The sequence below is a fragment of the Plecotus auritus genome (genome assembly GCF_963455305.1).
Source record: "Plecotus auritus genome assembly, chromosome: 7".
NCBI classification, from domain to species: Eukaryota; Metazoa; Chordata; class Mammalia; order Chiroptera; family Vespertilionidae; genus Plecotus; species Plecotus auritus.
Window position 1 is genome coordinate 125,440,357 of NC_137774.1, and position 20,203 is coordinate 125,460,559.

The 20,203-nt window shown below is 36.4% G+C and overlaps 1 protein-coding gene and 1 pseudogene across 3 annotated transcripts in view; one reads left to right on the top strand and one right to left on the bottom strand.

Moving 5' to 3' along the window:
* Positions 1-723: 723 nt before the first annotated feature.
* Positions 724-20,203, bottom strand: part of POLR3G (RNA polymerase III subunit G) — a 41,310-nt gene continuing 21,830 nt past the window's right edge. The window contains exons 4-9 of one of the 2 annotated variants that reach the window (XR_013961301.1): positions 19,733-19,789; positions 17,011-17,061; positions 12,291-12,370; positions 7,689-7,835; positions 3,100-3,271; positions 732-1,061 (exon numbers count right to left, since the gene is read on the bottom strand). Coding sequence is in view for 1 of the 2 variants with exons in the window: in XM_080681933.1 (XP_080538059.1) it covers positions 3,185-3,271; positions 7,689-7,835; positions 12,291-12,370; positions 17,011-17,061; positions 19,733-19,789 (422 nt within the window). In the remaining variant the exon portion in view is untranslated. Of the gene's footprint in view, positions 3,272-7,688; positions 7,836-12,290; positions 12,371-17,010; positions 17,062-19,732; positions 19,790-20,203 lie in introns of both variants that reach the window. The other variant, XM_080681933.1, reaches the window with a different exon arrangement.
* LOC308255067 (small ribosomal subunit protein uS8-like) lies at positions 9,245-9,658 on the top strand (annotated as a pseudogene). The gene has a single exon. The product of its transcript is annotated as a small ribosomal subunit protein uS8-like (transcript).

Consider the following 20,203-nt stretch of genomic DNA (forward strand, 5'->3'; position numbering starts at 1 on the left):
CTACTTAATTTTTAAAAAATTATCTACATTAGCCCTGACCGGTTTGGCTCAGTGGATAGAGTGTTGGCCTGCGGACTGAAGGGTCCCGGGTTCGATTCTGGTTAAGGGCATGTGCCTGGGTTGCGGGCACATCCCCAGTGGGAGGTGTGCAGAAGGCAGCTGATTGATGTTTCTCTCTCATCGATGTTTCTAACCTCTCCCTTTCCTCTCTGTAAGAAATCAATAAAATATATATTTTTTAAAAAAATCTACATTAGTAAAAGAATTGAAGTTCTTTTGAGTTTTTATTTAATGGAGGAATTCATGTAATCCTTTTAGCATTTTTACTATCATCTTGCTCTTAAAACTAATTACATCTTTTTTTTAAATAAAAAAGAAAGTTTTTACTAACTCCAGAACTTCTACCCATATTAAGGGCAAGCCACTGACACTGTACATTTGAGGTAGTGGGGAAGGAAGGTTAATATCCTCTGATTTGTTAGCATTCTCTTGTACGCAGTGTTCGTCAGTCCATGATGCCAATGATCACACTAATATTACACTGGCTGCCAAATCTCTTAGTTTGTTATCATGACTGTAATTACCTTGAGTTCCCTGTTGATTTGTGCAAGAATATTTGATACTGACATCCCTGCTTACTATGCAGTTATTTTACCAGATAAAATCTGTATTAATAACTTTCTCTACCAAATATATTTAAGTAGATTCAAAATAAAACAGGACACAATTTTGTATGAATTTAATATGTAAACAAATACAGAAAAATAAGCACTAAAGCAACAAAACAATATTGCTTGTTAGCAATTTTAAAGACACTTCACCAACAAGTACTCTTTTATGTATAAGATGCTATCTCTGCATTAAAGCTTACCTTCCTATGGAATAACTTCACAGTCTCTGACATTTTAAGCTATACAAACAAGATTCATGCTGGCAAAGGAACTTGCAAACATTCTGCCTGTTCACGGCTTTTCCAAAGGAGACAGACAATGCACTCGGGGGAGATGCTGGGACTTCCCAAAGAAAACCCCTGCCCAAGGGCTGTCGTACCACCTGCAGGACTGAAATGTTGAAGGCAGATGAAAGCTGGGGAGAAAAATACCTGTATCTTTGTTGTATCTGCCCTATTTAAGCAGTTATCTCTAGATTTACAACAAAGCAAGCAAACAGAAGCACAGAGATAAGCTTTATAATATAAGTTAAATGATATTAGGTTAAGATACTAAGGAAGTGAGAGAATAAAACACCTATGTTAAGTATTAATCCTAAATGATGGCCCATTACAACTAAAACTTTAAGTGAGGTTTCTACTCTAAGTACAATCAATTGCTGCTTTAAAGTAAGACTTCATGTTTTCCATTTAAAATTTTTTGTAAGTTTCTTTAAAGGAATACTTCACATATGAACAACATAAGCACTGAACTAATAACGGTCCTCACCCATCTTGAATTATCTGAGGAAGTATTACAATCAAAAGTGATCTTTTTCCTGAGAAAGCCATTTTACAAAATGGCACAAGACAATATAAATTTTCCCCACCAGAATACAAGATGGGAAAGTCAGATTACAATATATTTTGTGAGGAAAACATGTTTGTTTCTCAAAACAGTGTTTTCAATCACTTTACAAGCTATAATTTTTTAGAGGGCCAGACACATTTAAGTAAAGAAGAGATTATTTCTAGATTATTAAGAGAATGGGTGCATATGGTAAGTTTTGGTTGGTCTTTAAACAGTTTTTATAGAAAACCAAACTCAATTTCAAGGTTGAGTTTAATAGTAAGGGTAGAAATAGAGTCTAGGACTCTGATTCTCAGGTTGGAGGGTAATGGGTGATACCTTCCCAAAAGGGAAAAATAATCATTTATTTTGGTAGGTAATACTAATAAATAATTTTTGAAATATATGACTTTCCTTCAAAATCTTTGGCATTTATGAGTCTTTAAAGGCTAAGGTTTTTAGGTATTCCCCCCATTCCCAATATAAAATGTCAGAGGAGCTAGTTTTTAATTAAGACAAAAAAGATTAATCTTAGTTTCAAAGTGACCTGAGTTTTATTTTGCATTTTATATAAACCAATTGGATGGCTATAAAGTCCTTTGAAATATAAGAGGCCATCATGCCTCGCAAGTTGCACACATGCATTCTGCAGTGAGATTTATGTGACTAGAATTTACCCCACACTTCTGTAAAGTACAAATTTAAATGTCTAATTTTTCATAAGCCAAATTATTTGAAATATCAAACTTATTACAGTGAGATGATGATTACTTCAAATAATGTGTGGTATGAAGTTACCAAATTCAAGTATTTTTAATATTCCTCCCAAGTCTTTGCACTGGCTGAGATGTAAGCTATAAAATTCATATAGCTCGCCCTAACCGGTTTGGCTCAGTGGATAGAGCGCCGGCCTGCGGACTGAAGGGTCCCAGGTTTGATTCTGGTCAAGGGCATGTACCTTGGTTGCGGGCACATCCCCAGTGAGGAGTGTGCAGGAGGCAGCTGATCGATGTGTCTCATCGATGTTTCTCTCTATCCCTCTCCCTTCCTCTCTGTAAAAAATCAGTAAAATATATCTTTAAAAAAATTTATATAGCTCTGACTGATATTTTTCTCTGTGTATACTTTTTTATCACAAACTTCTAATCTCATATGCAATTTTAAGAACTCAGGTAGGTTTATGTAGTCATCATATAGTAACATAGAACATACCATGTAAAAGTAAAAAGTAAAATTATTTTCAAGTTTCTTTGTTTTTAAAGTGCTCCATGTGCAGTATTAAATCAACTTTCAGGTTACAGAAATCCATTATGATGACAAGTAATAGTTTTATAAAAGATCAGCAAGCAGTTAAATAAGAATAATTTGTTCAAGTATGAATATATAGATTAAAAGATGCAAAAACTCTTTAGGCACATTCTAATCCAAATAATACCAAAAATAAAATTTTCACTTGAATACTTAAGAGGCATATAGAGGTGCTGAGAAGGAATGTCAGTGTCAGAGACTAATTGGTAAAGTAACTAGTGTGTAAACTCAAAATGGTTCTGAATATTTTGGTAACAAATATTGTCAACAAAACAGAAACAAAAATACTTACTCATTCCTTATCAGAAATAAGGAAGTAAATCTGTTCAAATGTTCAGAAGCTGTATCATAGAAATATTTTGGGGGAAACTTCATAGCTAATAGGTTGCTTCATCCATGTTGTCATCACTGTCTACGATAAAATCATCTCCATTGTCAAAATATGAATTAATGTAGTCATTTTCCTAAGAGAAATGATAGATTCCTCAGTAAATATTAAAATGAATGAGTAGTAACATTATTATTAAGAAACATATGTAGGATATCCCTTTAAGTTTACAAATACCAAATCCTATATAATAAAAAGCTAATATGCAAATCGACCATACGGTGGAACAACCAGTTGCTATGATGCACACTGACCACCAGGGGGTATATGCTCAATGCAGGAGCTGCCCCCTGGTGGTCAGTGCACTCCCACAGGGGGAGTGCCACTCAGCCAGAAGCCCTGAGCTGGGCTCACAGCTGGCAAGCACAGCAGCGGTGCAGGAGCCTCTCTCGCCTCCACAGCAGCGCTAATGATGTCTCCCCCAGGGGAGAGGGCCCAAGCCGGCAGTCAGACATCCCCCAATGGCTCCCAGACTGCAAGAGGGCACAGGCTGGGCTGAGGGACCCCCCCGCCCGAGTGCATGAATTTCATGCACCAGGCCTCTAGTTTAGGTAATAAAATACATCAGGCTTAAAAGGAATCTCTGCTATGCCATCTGCTTAGAAAACACATTAGCTTTCACTTGCATCTACCTGTGCTGCTTTCTTCAAGACCACCACCTCCTATATTCTCAGGCATCAACTAGCTAAGAGAACATGAAGGGATGCCTATTACACTTTAGTAGGATGGCACATTTAATTCATTACACCTCAGTGGGATGATATATGGTTAGCTAAAACACCGAGCACTTATTTAAAATAAATGTACAGACACTTAAGAAACAGCCCATTTTTACATTAACCTTAGACTACACTAGAACTAAGGTTTTCAGTCACAATTCACAACTGAGCAAAAGCAGAGAGAGTTTTGCTTCCTATAAAAAAAAAGGCCTCAAGAAACCAAATCAAAACTAGAGGATGCTATAGTACATTCCATCTAGGGCAACTCAATTTCCATTAGGTCAAGAGGGATTAGCCCCGGGAATATTCCAATTCTTTTTTTTTTTTTAATATATTTTATTGATTTTTACAGAGAGGAAGGGAGAGGGACAGAGAGTTAGAAACATCGATGAGTAACATCAATCAGCTGCCTCTTGCACACCCCCTACTGGGGATGTGCCCGCAACCAAGGTACACGCCCTTGACTGGAATCGAACCCGGACCCTTTCAGTCCACAGGCCGACGCTCTATCCACTGAGCCAAACCAGTTAGGGCGATATTCCAATTCTTATGGCTAAGATTATTAACCATGTAAGCGACTTAAGATAACTCTATGCTTTCTAACAAAATTCAAAAATTTCAACAAACAAGTGCTGGTGAGGATGTAGAGAAAACTCTAGAACACTGCTGTTGGGAATGCAGACTGGTACAGCCACTGTGGAATACAGTATGGCAGTTCCTCATAAAATTAAAAATAGACCTGCCATTTGACCCCAATAATCCCACTTCTGGGAATATATCCTAAAAATCCTGAAACACCAATCAGAAAAATATATGCACCTATGTTCATAGAAGCATTATTTACAACAGCTAAGATTTGGAAACAGCCAAGTGCCCATCAGTAAATGAGTGGATAAAAAAAACCTGTATTAGATTTACACAATGGAATACTATGCAGCTGTAAAAAAGAAGGAGCTCTTATCTTTTGAGTCTGCATGGATGGACCTGGAGACGATTATGCTGAGCTAGTTAGAAAAAGACAAATATCACATAGTCTCACTTATATGTGGAATCTAATGAACAAAATAATCTAAGGAACAAAATAGCTCCAGAGGTATGGATGCATGGAACAGAATAACAGATCTCCATGGGGTTGGGAGTGTGTGAGGGGAGAGGAAGAAATTAACCAAAAAACATATATGCATATATGCATAATCTATGGAAACAGACAATAGCATGGGGAAGGCCTGGGGTGGGGTTGGGTGGAGGGAGGCAAAAAGAGAGAAAATGGGAGACATCTGTAATACTGTGAACAATAAAAAAATAATAATTTATGTCTGAACATAAAAGTGATGCATGGCTATATTATACAACACTTTTAAAATGTAAAGATTAAAAGAAATTTAAGGAAATTACTAACCAACTGCAATGTATGGACTGTATTTGGATTTTGATTGGAACAATTTTTTGAGACAATCTAAAAAATATGAACAATGGCTTTATATAAAGGAATTTTATTTCATGTGTTAGGAATAATACTGATACTGTAACACTGTTAAAGAGTTCTTATTTTTGAGTACATACTGAGATATTTATGGATCAAATGATACAATGCCTAGGATTTGCTTTATAATAATCCAAGGCAGAGGGGTTTTGAAGTGGGGGGACAGGAACGGACTGGGTGGGTGAATGACTGAAAGATCAGTAATACATTGATCATTGTTAAAGCTGGGCTGTTATTTTAAGTCACTAGATTTTTGCACATGATTGGAATCAGCCAGAATAAAAAATTAATATCCACATCTCTACTCTCTACAGTAGGAATATGACAGTAAGAAATAGGGGCTATTCCCAAAAGAACGTCTCCTGGATATCATCTTATTTAGTATCTCCATGGTGGAGTTTTATATATAAATTTATATAAATAATGCAAGAAAGGTAACTTGTCATTACTTTGTCTTTTCTAAATACTGTAAGTTTCTGTATCTGGCTAAGACCCTTATCACTTCCAGGAAGTTGGCTTGGCTTCTCTAGTGCCAAGTAATCCAACAATATTTGGAAACTGGCTGAAGCCTGAAGCCAATGTATGGAGGAGGCATGGCATGGCTGAGAGGTTGAAAATATGGAAAGGGAAATGACATAGGCGTAAGGTCTCAATAAAGGGCAGGACAATTAGCCTTCAATAGGATGAAGTACATTTCTTTTTTTCCATTGAAAAAAAAAGAGAAGGAGGAGGGAAGATAGCTAGTTTGAAGGCAGAGGAAATGAAATAAAAGAGAGTTTTCTCTTGATGATTTTATTTTCTGTATGAAAGTGGATGCTATATCTGCTAAAAGTGAAAGAAAAGGTAGTCAAGAAGAGGGATTAAGAAGAAAGATGATCTAAAATACTTGCAATGGAGAACTGACTTGACAAGAGAAACAGAAAATGTGTTAGCCAGCCAAATGGGACTAGTGTTTTTTGTTTTTTTTTTAGGGGCATCAGTTTTTATGATTCTTCAGAAAAGCTCAACAGGCAGATTTGGAAGGAAAAAGAGGGAGACAATGCAACTGATCAAGTTTGCTTTGGTCTTAAGTATGTGCTGGGAGACCAAGATAAGAACAATAGCAACAAAGAAGTTGAAGGGGGAGCAAGGGCTCCTTAGGGAAGGAAATAAAGACAGGGAACCAATACAGTAGAGATAGAGGATCAGAGGGTTTGGTAGTTTTAATCATGTCAGTTCAGAAATAAAGTGAATAATCTGGAAAGAAAACTGGAGACAAATGTGATATATTTAATTTAAAAATGTTTAGAGTTAAAATTTATCTGGAAGAACAAACAATACTCAGAAAAATCCTGAAAAAGGGTAACATATCCTAAAAATATTAGAAGATTTTAGTCATTAGAACAGTGATGGTTCCAAAATAGAACAATGGAATAGAGTCCAGGAATATCTCTAAGTAGATGTGGGAATCTAACAGTTGATAAAGGAGAATTTCAAATCAATGAAGAAAGCAAATTATTTCATAACTGAGGTTACCAGCTGGCTAGATATTTGGAAACAAGTAAAAATAGATCCATATCTCTCCTTTTACACAAACATAAATTTCAAAAGAATATGAAATTTAATGCAAAATAATTAAAGCAAATAATAAAGATTTCATAGTTGGAAGAGTTTCAGGTGAAGTCTCAGTGTGGTGTGAGAAGCTGAAATGGAGTGAAGACAAAGGTCATTGGAAAGGAGAAGAAACTCTCAGCCTAGGGTTACTGCATGAGGTCTCTACAAGTCCCAACGCGGCATGACCAACAAAGTTACCCTGCTCAAAAATATCTGGAATGATTCCAGCTTATTTTGAAACATACCGTTTCTCAAAGTTGGAAATCTAAAATCCAAAACACTGACTCCTAACTCAGTCAGGTACCTGAGGTTGGATTATAAATGTTTCCCTAGTGTCTACATGCACTTTGTGGTATAGGGATTTCCCCCTCAGACCTACACGACTAAGCCCTTAACTGCTGATTTAAAATTTTATGTCAATAAATTTTAATTAAATCAATCATCAATTTCCTTAACTGGTGGACTTCCACTTATAAAGTTGCCTATCATTTTATTTTTAACTCCTATATTCAATTTGGCATCATTATAGCAATGCTATAAAAATTCTCTTGATAGAAAGGAATTGATGCCAGTGATAAAAATATGTCCCTGGTTCCCATCAACTTGGTATTAATTTTAACCTATTCCATATATCTGATTCCTTATTGGATAATTCTTAATCTTAATTACTTTGTTATCCTTACAAAATAGACCATTACCTCTTCTTGCTCTTCTTCATCATATTCCTCTTGTTCTGCAGCATCATCTTCCTCCTCATCATCATCTTCCTTACTTTTCTCCTTGCTTCCTTCTTTCTCTTCATTTTCCTCATCGGATTTTTCACCATCACCTCTCTTTTCCAATTCCTGTTACAAATGAACTTCATTAAATTTTTTTGTAAACCACTAGACTTTGACATCCCTGCTCAGCCTCAAGAGAACACAGTTACCTTTCACCTTATTCTAATCCTCCCTTACCAACACCTGGGCATCATACAGGAAATTGTGAGTTAATCCAAGAAAGGAGGAACTCGCTGTCTTATTATGACACTAGAGTTTTCTTTTATTTCATTACTTCATAATTGGGTCCCAGGTGATGCTGGGGGATCAGCTCTATACACAGTGCTTTATTTTTGTAATTTTTATCATACCTCAGACAAAAATATTGAATTGACTCAGTTTATGGAGAACTTTCAGAATGTTCTTTTGTTTCCTTCTAACACAGAAGGAGAAAAGAGAGTGTAATAGTACTATTTCCAAATGTCTATGTTTTAGTTTATAAGTAAAATTATTTAAAACAATATCAAGTCATTTTGGGGTGAGTTATCCTATTTGTAGATTATCTATGTCTTTTTATTTCTTTTCTTCATTATTTACTTCCCATTTTCAGGAATTTTGCTTCTTAATTAGAAAAAAGAAAGATTAACTCAACTTAGGTCAACATTAGCACTTATTAACAACTCTGCGAGAGCAGGCAAAAGAGAGATATAGAGTTAGAAAACTTTGATTGCCTGATGATTCTACTTATCCACTCTGTTAAAATCACTAAACTATCATCTCATAACTTTAACAAATCCCCATATTCTATTATGAATACAATAATATTCTTCTATTTGACAAAAAATAAGCTGTTTTCATTACTATCATTATTTGATCACTAAAATGTTCTACACTTAATTTGTACAAGAGATAGGATTTCACAAACTTTGTAGGAGGTGGGCGCAGCAATAATTTCACATATTAATATTCATAATTAAGGCATAAGATCACTTTAGTTAAGATGTGAATATTCTTAAACAGTAATCATAACACTAATTCATAAATTTGCAAACACTCCATCCTATTATATTTGCTTAGTAGAGTAGATATAGAGATAAAAACACATTTTACATTTGGAGCGACTATAACTTAGTTATTCCATTATTGGTTCGTAAATATTTATTTTTAGAAATTTCTTTATTACATTCAAATTTGAATTTAAGGAAATCAAAGGCAACAAAAAACTACATCAGATAAACTCAGTTTCTCATCAAAATTCAAACTCTACTTTCCTGTCACTTGACCCCACTCAGACAGAACAAAAAAGACCTCTTATCTTCATACTGATCCATCTTGCCTTATGTAACTTATTACTACAATAGAATGTGTGCAAGTTTTATAAGTGGCAATCCTTTGGAAAAATGTAAGTAAACAAAATCTTAATTATAGATATTTTGGAGTGTCTATAAATACACACACACACACACACACACACACACACACGTAAAAATCTCTTTCTGCCATCTTTCCATACCACCATAATGGTGTACATGAATGTCCTGGCTGATGCTCTCAGGATTATGAACAATGCCAAAAAGAAGGCAAACTCCAGGTTCTTATTAGGCCATGCTCCAAAGTCATCTGGTTTCTAACTGTGATAATGAAGCATGGTCACATTGGCAAATTTGAAATTATTGATGACCACAGAGCTGGAAAATAGGTTGTAAAACTCACAGGCAGGTTGAACAAGTGTGGAGTAATCAGCCCTAGATTTGATGTGCAACTCAAAAGATCTAGAAAAATGGCAGAATAATCTGCTTCCATCCTATCAGTTTGCTTTCATTGTACTAACAACCTCAGTGGGCATCACGGGCCATGAAGAAGCAAGACAAAAACAGACAGGAGGGAAAGTCCTGGAATTATTTTTCTAGGGATATAATACATACATGCAAATACAATGCCTCAATGGACAAAATATATATACACACACATACATAATGATGCTACGTTAATATTAATTAATATATGGATTTTTTTATTTTCTGTTTTAATGAAACCATAAATTTATGTAGGTAAAAGGGAATTGTATTTAACTATGTGCAAGGTATGTACTGCATTTGAAAAATCATGCTATTAGCTATTATTTCATAATTAGCAAGGAAATTATTTAAACTAGTTATACAGAAATATAAAATTCATTCCATACTTTATATCCATTATTGCCACCTCAAAACCCTTAATTTTAAAAAAAAAATGTTTCCATTGATTTCAGAGAGAGGAAGGGAGAGGGAGAAATAAATTGAAACATCAATGATGAGAATCATTGATTGGCTACCTTCTGCACACCCCCTACTGGGGATTGAACCCGCAAACCTGGCATGTGACCAGACCAGGAATCGAACCGTGATCTCCTGGTTCATGGGTCAACAACACTCAACCACTGAGCAACACAGGCTGGGCTCAAATACCTTTAAATAAATAGCTTTAACTTTATTTCTATGACACAGACCTAAATGAAACCCATAAAATAACTGAGTTAACCAATAGCAGATTTATGGAATTTAAAAAATGATCTAAGTGCTACATACATTGTCTCATTACTTCATTTTCTTTTGCAGTAAGCTACTAGTTTTGGTTCATCTATGTAATAGTTTCCATTTTCTTTTCTATGAGATTTAACTATTTAGCCTACTATTTTACATATTTGTGTTAAGAATAATGTGAATAATATAATTTGAAAACGTTTAATTTATAGACAGGAAACAGTTCTAGTTTAGATATTAAATGACCACCCTGTTACTAGTATAGTTCTCTCTGTGTGTCATGCCAAATAGGAAGCTCAAAGGTTAGTTTACTGGCGTCTGGTGATTCACACATTAATGATGAAATCAGAGTGTATGTCACTCCCTCTCCATCCACAGCAGTTTTATTAAAATACAACTTGCAACTGGTTTTGTTGAAGAAATGAACAGTAACAGAGTCATCTGGAAGCTAATTTTGCTCTTTTAAAACTGCTCATTGGAGTTTCTAGATTTGAAACTCCAGTTTTAACAATGTTTGTACTAGAAAAGGTGTTCCAATGTAGGGACTAAGAAAACAATTTGTTCTGATGAGAAACTGCATTCAGAGGTCCAAATCAATCTTCCTCATAGCACATGCCAGCTTAGCAACTCATTTCCAGGAAGCTTTACGAACAGTCAGAATCTATGTTCAATCAATACAAGTTGGGTAGGTCTGTAACCCCATCCATCAGTTTACTACAGTTAAACCTGACAGTTAACGCTATTGCTCCAACACTATTCCTCTTGGTTTTATTTTCAGCCATGTTTTCTCCAGCTCAAGCACTAGTCAAAATAAAATATCAAAAATACGAGTTTCTGTTACCATGTAGCTGGTCAGCTTGCCCAGGCAAGTAAAAGTTTTAAACTAAGGAAGGGGTAATAATACCCATCTCATCTGTAAGGAACAATAATATCGCCTATTGTAATGAAGTCTTAAGGACATAATGAATATAAATCATCAAAGAGCCTGGTAAATAATAAGTTTTTAATAAGTGCTGGTGGCTATCATTATCATCATCCTTATCATCACCATCAATGCAAGGTATTACCTGCATGATACAATAAATTGGCATGCCCTTCATGGACAGTGATCTGTTAATATTAATCCATATTATACAATACATATAACAACCATCCCAACAAATCCACGTCTAGAAATCGACCCTACATGTGTGAAATGACATACTTGACATGAATTCAGCATTGTTTCTAATAGTGAAACACTACATGGAACATAATGTCCATTAGTAGCATATTGATTAAAAAAAATTATGGTTCGGTCTTATAGTGCAGCCAAAAAAAAAAAAAGAGCCTAGTCTATACAGACTGACCTGGAACTATCTTGAAGATATTTTAAGTGGTAAAATGAAAATACAAGAGTTTATATGTTACCTTTTATAATTAAAGAAAAAAAATTGTGTTTGCTATGCAAAAAATATTTCTGGAAGGATATATAAGAAACTTGTAACATTGGTTGTCTACAGTAGAGGAACAGAATAGGTGGGGAAATTTTCAGTTAATTAAACTTTTGAATTTTATATCTTTTTGGTTTTGAAATATAAAAATAACTTCCATAAGTTATGGTTTTCCCTCAATATAATCTTCTATAATTAACATGAGACAGAAGAAAAGTATTAAAAAAGTACACATACAACAATAGGAGAAAAACTGAAAAGTTTTTAAAAGAAATATGTTTTAGGTATGTAACTCATTTCTTTCCCATGCATAATTCAAATGCAAGGGAAAAATAGGAACAGAGTGGAAAAGAAGGCAGGTGACAGAAGGTGAGGCAAGTTGACAGGTGGGTAGCAGAGAAGGAGAGAATGGTGTCCCTTATCTCCCACCCAACGATGTCAAACCTCTCGGGTTACCTGGTGTGCTAGACTCGAATCTGTCAATTCCACATGTTATTAAAATGTCCGAAGAGGTGAAAAGGCTGAAGAAGGCAAAGGCGGTATGACAATTTTTTCAGTTCACTCTTATAACAAGAAGGAAACTTTACCTCAATTGTTTTCAATACATCTGCAGTATTAGTGAGTGAAGTGTCTTTGCCAGTATCGTTCACCTTTTTGGATTTGGGACCTGTTGAAGTAAAACCACTGTTAACACATTTTCACTAGTAAATAATAGCAATGGGTTATTATATTTCTTTGCCTTCTAACATGCTGCCTAGCATAGTGGTATGCCATACCGGGCAATCACATAATTTGCGGACTGAATTGATTTTCTTAAAGAATAAACAAAAAAAAATCAGCACACCTCACCAATTTTCCATGATGATAAGTAAACGATAATCACCTAGTACGATATTTTCTAAGACTGCAACTAGATTATCTTTTTACTAGTACTGAGAATCTGTATTGGCAATTAATGCCATTCAGGTCAAAGTGCTAAAATATTACCTCCAAAAGAGTCACTATAGGACCAGTGAAAAGCTCTCACAAATATATCATCTGCACTGGCTTCCTATTTACTGATCAGTGTACTTTACTTTAACTAGGGCAATTTTACCAAGTTTGGAAAATAAAAAACAAGTGCAGAATAAATATGCATTTGCCAATGGTTAAAGAGATGAGAAAGAGGTTATATTCAGTGCAATAAAGCACTATATTTGGAATGAAGATTAAAATGGTTAATGTGAACATATGTATCATAGGAATTTTGAAAATTTAAAGCAATATAAATAAAATGTGTTAATGCCTTTGGGATATTGTTTTAAGCCATATAAAAATATTGCATTTTAGGCTGTTCTGAAACTGCAGGGACTAGAGAATTATTTCACACATAGCTCCTGCCCATCAGTTACCAAAGCATCATAATATACTACAAAATTGTCATTGTGATAAAAAAGTATTAAATTTCTTTCCGCAAATCATATAAATACCTAGAAATTACTTGGCAACAAGAAAATATAGCTTAGAAAGATGTAATTTTGTTAAAGATTAACATTTAACCTATAGAAGAAGTTTTTAGATTGTGGTGGATGATCCATAACTAATGAATTATAATTTACTGGGTTATTCCAAATTGCCCCTTGGGGAATCACCAAACTCAGAATTCCCAAACGTATATATTAGTGAGGTGTTGCTTGAACAAAAGTAATGGTTAGATTTAATAATGGGTAACTTTCTTGGTTCCCCTTGTGGGCAAAGTCTGTTTAATTTGAACTGTAGCACATAAATATATAGTATCATAAATGAACAAGATCTCAGTATCTATATATCTAAAAGGCTAATATGCAAAGTGTCCCCTCGGGAGTTCAACCAGGAGACCGGGTTCTATCGCTCACTATTACATGCACTGGCCACCAGAAGGCAGTGAAGAACGAAGGAAGGCCCTGACCAGCAGCCAGAAGGCTCCGATGGGCCCTGATCACCGGCCAGGCCTAGGGACCCTACCCCTGCACGAATTTCGTGCACTGGGCCTCTAGCATATTATAATATTGATGCCAGATAACATTAGCCAAAAATGTAATTTATTCACACCATTAAGTCTTTTTCTTTAAGGTTCTTTTATCAAATTATTTAAATTTCATAACACATAAGTCTGCTAAATGCATGCTATAGAACAGGGTCAGGTAAATGAACTTATTAAAATTACTAATTTCTTAACCAAGAAAGTAAACTGTATGCTCAAGTCTACTCAGAATCTTTTGCTACTTATTATTCTCACTTTATATAATGCCTAATCCATATATGTATAAATGGGGGAGAAGTGTCAAATTACCAAAATCTGTTAAAAGACCGTTTTAACCCCAAAATATTAACATGAATTATTTTTCCATCTTTGGCCAAATATATGCTATTCTGGTAAATCAAATTCAAGGAGTAGTCATGGGGACATCTGATTTATATCCAAGTCAGAGAGAAGTTTGGGGAACCTGGGAACCTACTACTTATGATTGGCATCTGAAATGGGAAGCAGACTTGTGGGACTGAGCCTTTAACCTGTGGGGTCTGTGCTAACTCCAGTTTCTGTCAGAATTGAATTGAATTATAAGACACCCAGTTGATGTTGCAGAGATATGCTTGGTGTGGAAAAAAAACTCCACACATTTGGTGTCAGAAATAGTGTGATTGGTATTAGTATGAGAGTAAAGGAGAAAAACACAGGAGTGTGTTTTCCTACATATTGTTATCCAAAATATACCGAAAACTCTTAAGACTCAACAATAAGAATACAAAAACCCAATTAAAAAATGGGCCAAAGACCTTAACAGACATCTTGCTGAGCAAGATATACAAACAAAAAGAAAGCATATAAAAAAGATGTTCCATATCATATGTTATCAAGGAAAATTAAAACAAGGTAATAGTAAAAATCTAGACCACTGAAAACACTAAATGCTGGCAAGGATGCAGAGCAGCAGCAACTCCCATTCATTGTTGTTGGGAATGTAAAATGGTACAGCCACTTTGAAAGACAGTTCAGTGTTTTCTTACAAAACTAAACATACTTTAACCATGGAATCCAGCAATCATGCTCCTTGGTATTTACTCAAAGGAGTTGAAAACTTATGTCCACACAAAAATGAATGTCTATAGGAGCTTTATTCATAATTGCCCACACTTGGAACAACCAGGATACCCTTCAGTAGATAAATAGATAAAAACACTATAGTACAACCAGACCAGGGATAGGGAACATCCGGCCCACGAGCTGTAAACAGCTGGCAAAATCATTTGGTCTGGCCCTGCCAAGGTATTAGGGTTGACTTAATTACATTTTTGACCAAATATAGCAGGCTGATTTTTAATTTGATAATTTTGTATGGCCTACGAATGATGTTATAAATATACAACTGGACCCTGGCAGAAAAAAGCTTCCCTACCCCTGAACTAGACAATGAAAGATTATTCAACACTATAAATAAATGAGCTATCAGCCATAAGAAGTCATGGAGGAAACTTAATTGCCTATTATTAAATGAAAAAAGCCAATATGAAAGGCTATATACTATATAATTCCAACTATATGATATTCTGGAAAAGGTAAAACTATGGAGTCAGTGAAAAGAACAGTAGTTGCCAGGGTTTAAGAGGAGGAAAGGATGAATAGGCAGAGTACAGAGGATTTTTAGGGCATTGAAACTATTCTGTTTGATAGTATAATGGTGAATGCATGTCATATATTTATATTTATCCAAACCCATAAAATGTAAAACACCAAGAGAGAACCCAATGGTAAATTATGAACTTTGTGTGATAATGATGTGTGAATGTAGGTTCATCAACTATAACAAAGGTGGGAGATGTTGGCAATGCGGCTATGTGTGTACGTGGAGCAGAGAATATATGGGAAATCTGTATTTGCTGCTCATTTTTGCTGTGAATCTAAAACTGCTCTTTAAAAAAGTCTATTAAAAAACAAACAGGGCCTGAAAAAATAAAGGGGTGTATGAGTGGAATTTCTTCTCTTAGTTATTAACCCCATTGTTCTTAAACTCTCTGGCGATTCCCTTTTTCTCTCTTCATTCTTTTTAGCAAAATTCTCTAGACTTCTCTATGCTAACTGTCTCCATTTCTTAAACTCCCATTCCAATGTTTAACCCATTCTAATCTGTTGAATCCTACCTCTACAAATCTTTTAAAAAGCTCTCACTGAAGTCAGCAATGATCAACATGCCAAAAATTAATTTGTTTTTTCCAATCTTTATAGACCTCTCAGCAGCATTGTCTAGCGTTCTTTAGCATGGATGCCCACCTCCTAAAATGCTCTTCACCTCTGAATACTCTTCTGTAACTCCACTCTCTTGTTACTCCTCGAACTCCTTTTTCTCTCTTTCTATCTCCTGTATTTACTGAATCAGTTTCCTCTACCAGCCATTAAATTTTGGTGTTCCTCCAAGCTCAGGCTTCGGCCCAAGTTCTTAATTTCACTCTAGACAATCTCATTCTTTTTCATAGTCTCAATTATAATATGTATTCTGATGACTACGACCTCCCTTTTGAGGTCCATCCCCTCTGTATCCAACAACATATTCAACTTTGCTATTTTTATATCTAAAAAACAAAACAAAAACAAACACACAGCAAATCCAAACCCTTAAATACTATCTTTGAATTAACTTATGATTTTCATTCTCAAACCAGATCTTTCTCCAAATCCCTCCCCGAACCTCATCTTAGTAAACTCCTACTCATTCTTGAACCTGGAGTCCAATTCCATCTCCTCAAAAAGCTTTTCCCTGACCTCTCAATGAGGACAGTGGGTTTTTGTTTTTAATGTTGTGACTAATGTAAGCTCCATTAGGACAAGGATTATTCCCACTTCACTCATTATTTTATTGCTCTTAGCAGTGTCCAGCAAAAGTAGATTCTCAACAATTAATTACTCAATGGAATTATGAAAGCAACACAACAGAAACTTACACTTTGGTATTTTATGTACATAAAGTTCTCTTCTACCAATCCCCAAATTTTACAAATTCCAAATGTTTCAACTAAAAAATGAAAAATCAGGCATTATAACCATTTACAAATTTTCAAATAAAATTGTCTACATAATTGAAAAGTCTTTCCTATCCCATCAAATTCCATAATTTAAGAAAATAAAACAAAAAAAATCAACAAAAAGAGCTTTAGCAAAATAATAAAAATGTCAGTCTATTTTAAGAAAAAGCATTCAGAACACTAAGTGTAGCTTCAGATTGACCATTTCACATTAGATAGAATTTAAGCAATAACCTTTTCCTACCTGGATTATTATTTTAGTCAATATACCTTTTTTAAATTTTTTCCTTGGCATCATCTCTCTTGGGAGTCTTCTCCAATCTGTATGTACAAAAAAAGAAACACAAAAATTGCAGTTCCTTCTACAAATTAGTGGTACTGGACATAATTATTTCAAAAATACAAGAGTTGCTCAAGCAATGAAAATAAAATTTCTTAATATCAAATTGTGCAGATTTAGCGTGGGTATCAAAATATCACAATAATGTACTTTCTCCCATGAAGAAAAAGTGTTCATTAAAATAGCTTTGAAATCCTATCTAATAAAAGAGTAATATGCAAATTGACCGTCACACCAAGACACAAGATGGCCGCCACAAGATGGCCTGCAGGGGAGGGCAGTTGTGGGAATTAGGGGTGACCAGGCCAGCAGAGGAAGGCAGTTGGGGGTGACCAGGCTGGCAGAGGAGGGCAGTTGGGGGAGACCAGGCCAACAAGGAAGGGAAGGTGGGGGAGACCCAGGTCTACAGGGGAGGGAAGTTGGGGGGGACCCAGGCCTGCAGGGGAGGGCAGTTGGGAGTCAGCAGTCCTGGATTGTGAGAAGGATGTCCAACCACCCATTTACGCCCAGTCCCACTGAGATCGGGCCTAAACGGGCAGTCGGACATCCTTCAAGGGGTCCCAGATTGGATAGGGTGCAGGCTGGGCTGAGGAACACCACCCCCCCGTGCATGAATTTCGTGTACCAGGCCTCTAGTAGTGCTATAAAATGTCTACAACATTCTTTTAACAGCTATTTAAAAATACACTAGAGGCCTGGTGCACGAAATTTTTGCACGGGCGGGGGAGGAGGGGTGTTGTCCCTCAATCGGGCCTGCACCCTCTCTGATCTGGGACCCCTCAGGGATGTCCGACTGCCGGTTTAGGCCCAATCCCGCAGGAATCGGGCCTAAACCGGCAGTCGGACATCCCTCTCACAGTCTGGGACCGCTGGCTCCTAACTGCTCGCCTGCCTGCCTGCCTGATTGCCCCTAACCGCTCTGCCTGCCAGCCTGATTGCCCCCTAACCGCTCCCCTGATGGACTGATTGACGCCTAACTGCTCCCCTGCCAACCTGATCACCCCCAACTGCCCTCCCCTGCTGGCCTGATTACCCACAACTGCCCTCCCCTGCTGGCCAGATCGCCCACAACTGCTTTCCCCTGCTGGCCTGATTACCCACAACTGCCCTCCCCTGCTGGCCTGATCACCCACAAACTGCCCTCCCCTGCCGGCCTGATTGCCCCCAACTGCCCTCCCCTGCCAGCCTGATCACCCCCAACTGCCCTCTCCTGCCACAACCCACCTCCTCCGCCAGACCCGCCTCCTCCATGCATGGCAGCGGAGACACCGGGACCCGCCTCCTCCATGCCGCGGGACCCCCAAGCCTCACCGCACGGAGCGGCCACCGGGCCCCACCTTCACTGTGCGTGTGGCCATCTTGTGGCAACCATCTTGTGGTGGCCATCTTGTGGTGATGTCACGCAAGGGCATCACACCACCTAGGCTTTTATTATATAGGATTTATATAATGATTTTAAAAACAGAAATTTTCATAACAAGAAAAGTATAGAAGAATATTTTTCTACATAAAAAGTTTTGGGAATGAATAGATATGAAAAGTTACTCATAATAAATTGTTGATTAAAAAGTTTTTAAAACAATATATAGAATCCCCTTTAAAAATAAACCTAGCATAAGCATGCTCTCACTCTGTGCCTTTCCTGATCCCTCCACTTCTTCGCAGGCATATTAACCTTTACTCCTCTCTCTCCTAAGTGCCAGGGCCTTCTTTTGCCTCTGTAACTTGTGTTCTAGTAGCACTATCCAAGTCACCCTGACAGGTCACTTCATTTCAATGGCAACTTTTTTTTTTAATCTGCAACATAAATGAGCTGGATGAGATCTCTCCAGCCCCTTCCACCTTGTCTATATCCAATGCAAATTTATGAATGTTGTAGGGGAAAAAACCCTCATGGGTATGGTTCTTTAGAAAAGGCATCTTAACAACTAAAAATAGTCTATGTCTACTTGAAAAAAAGGAAAATCCATGAGCTTAGCTTAAAAACCCTTAACACTAGATTTATTCTTTCTTCAAAAGCTATCAAATCACTCAGGAGCACAGAACTGAGTACTACTGGTACTACAGACTAAAACTGTGATTGTGGCAAATTAAAATGGAAAACCCAAATAGGTCTGCCAAGTCCTAAAATATATATATATATATATATATATATATATATATATATATATATATATACACATATACTAGAGGCCTGGTGCACAAAATTCGTGCAAGAGTAGGCTTTCCTTCCCCTGGCTGCCGGCAGCAGCTTCCCTCTGGCACCTGGGACCCAGACGCCCCTCTGGCTGCCGACAGGCACCCAGGTCCCGGGCTTCCCTTGTAGCCCCTGCTTCATTCAGAAGGTCATCCAGAAGGATGTCCAGTCTAATTAGCATATTATGCTTTTATTGTTTTATATATATATAGATAGATATAGATACAGGTATAGATATAGTATTTTAAGAACTTCCACAAAAATACTTCAACTCTTCCTTGTTACAGTATAAAAATCTTTTCATCTTAGTTTTTATAAGACATACATTAAGAATTAATTGTGGAAGAGATAGACTCTATTTTACTATGGTGAAATAGAAAATTTGTCCTACGAAAATATGGTGCAGGAAAAATAGCCATTAAATATTATTTTAACATTCTCAGTTTTATAATTACCTGGTATCCACTCTTCTTTGTATACCTTCATATATCTTTTACTATATCTGTCAATATCTAGAAAAAAATGTTAAAAGTGTTCATTAGAAAAATCAAGAATAAGCCTGAATTTAAGCCATTCATTTAAAATAACTGAAAACACCAGATACCTTTTACTTCACATTCAGGGAGTTTCCCGCATTTGTACATAATGTATCCCTGAACACATATTGAAGAGTTCAATGAGCGTTAGGTATTTAAGTAAGTGTCAAGAAGCAGCTGCGTATGAATGGCTGGAATTGAGCAGAAACCTAAACTTTAATTATAGTTCTTAGAATCAGACAACCTGACTCATCTCTGAGGATATTCACAAAAGCCAAAAGACATGTCAGGAAGCCACTTACATACAAGGGCAAGGAGGTCTGCTCAGCATCTTCTATTTCTTCTGCTGACACTGGTCTCCAGCTCCTAATCTGTAAACCTGGTGTAACT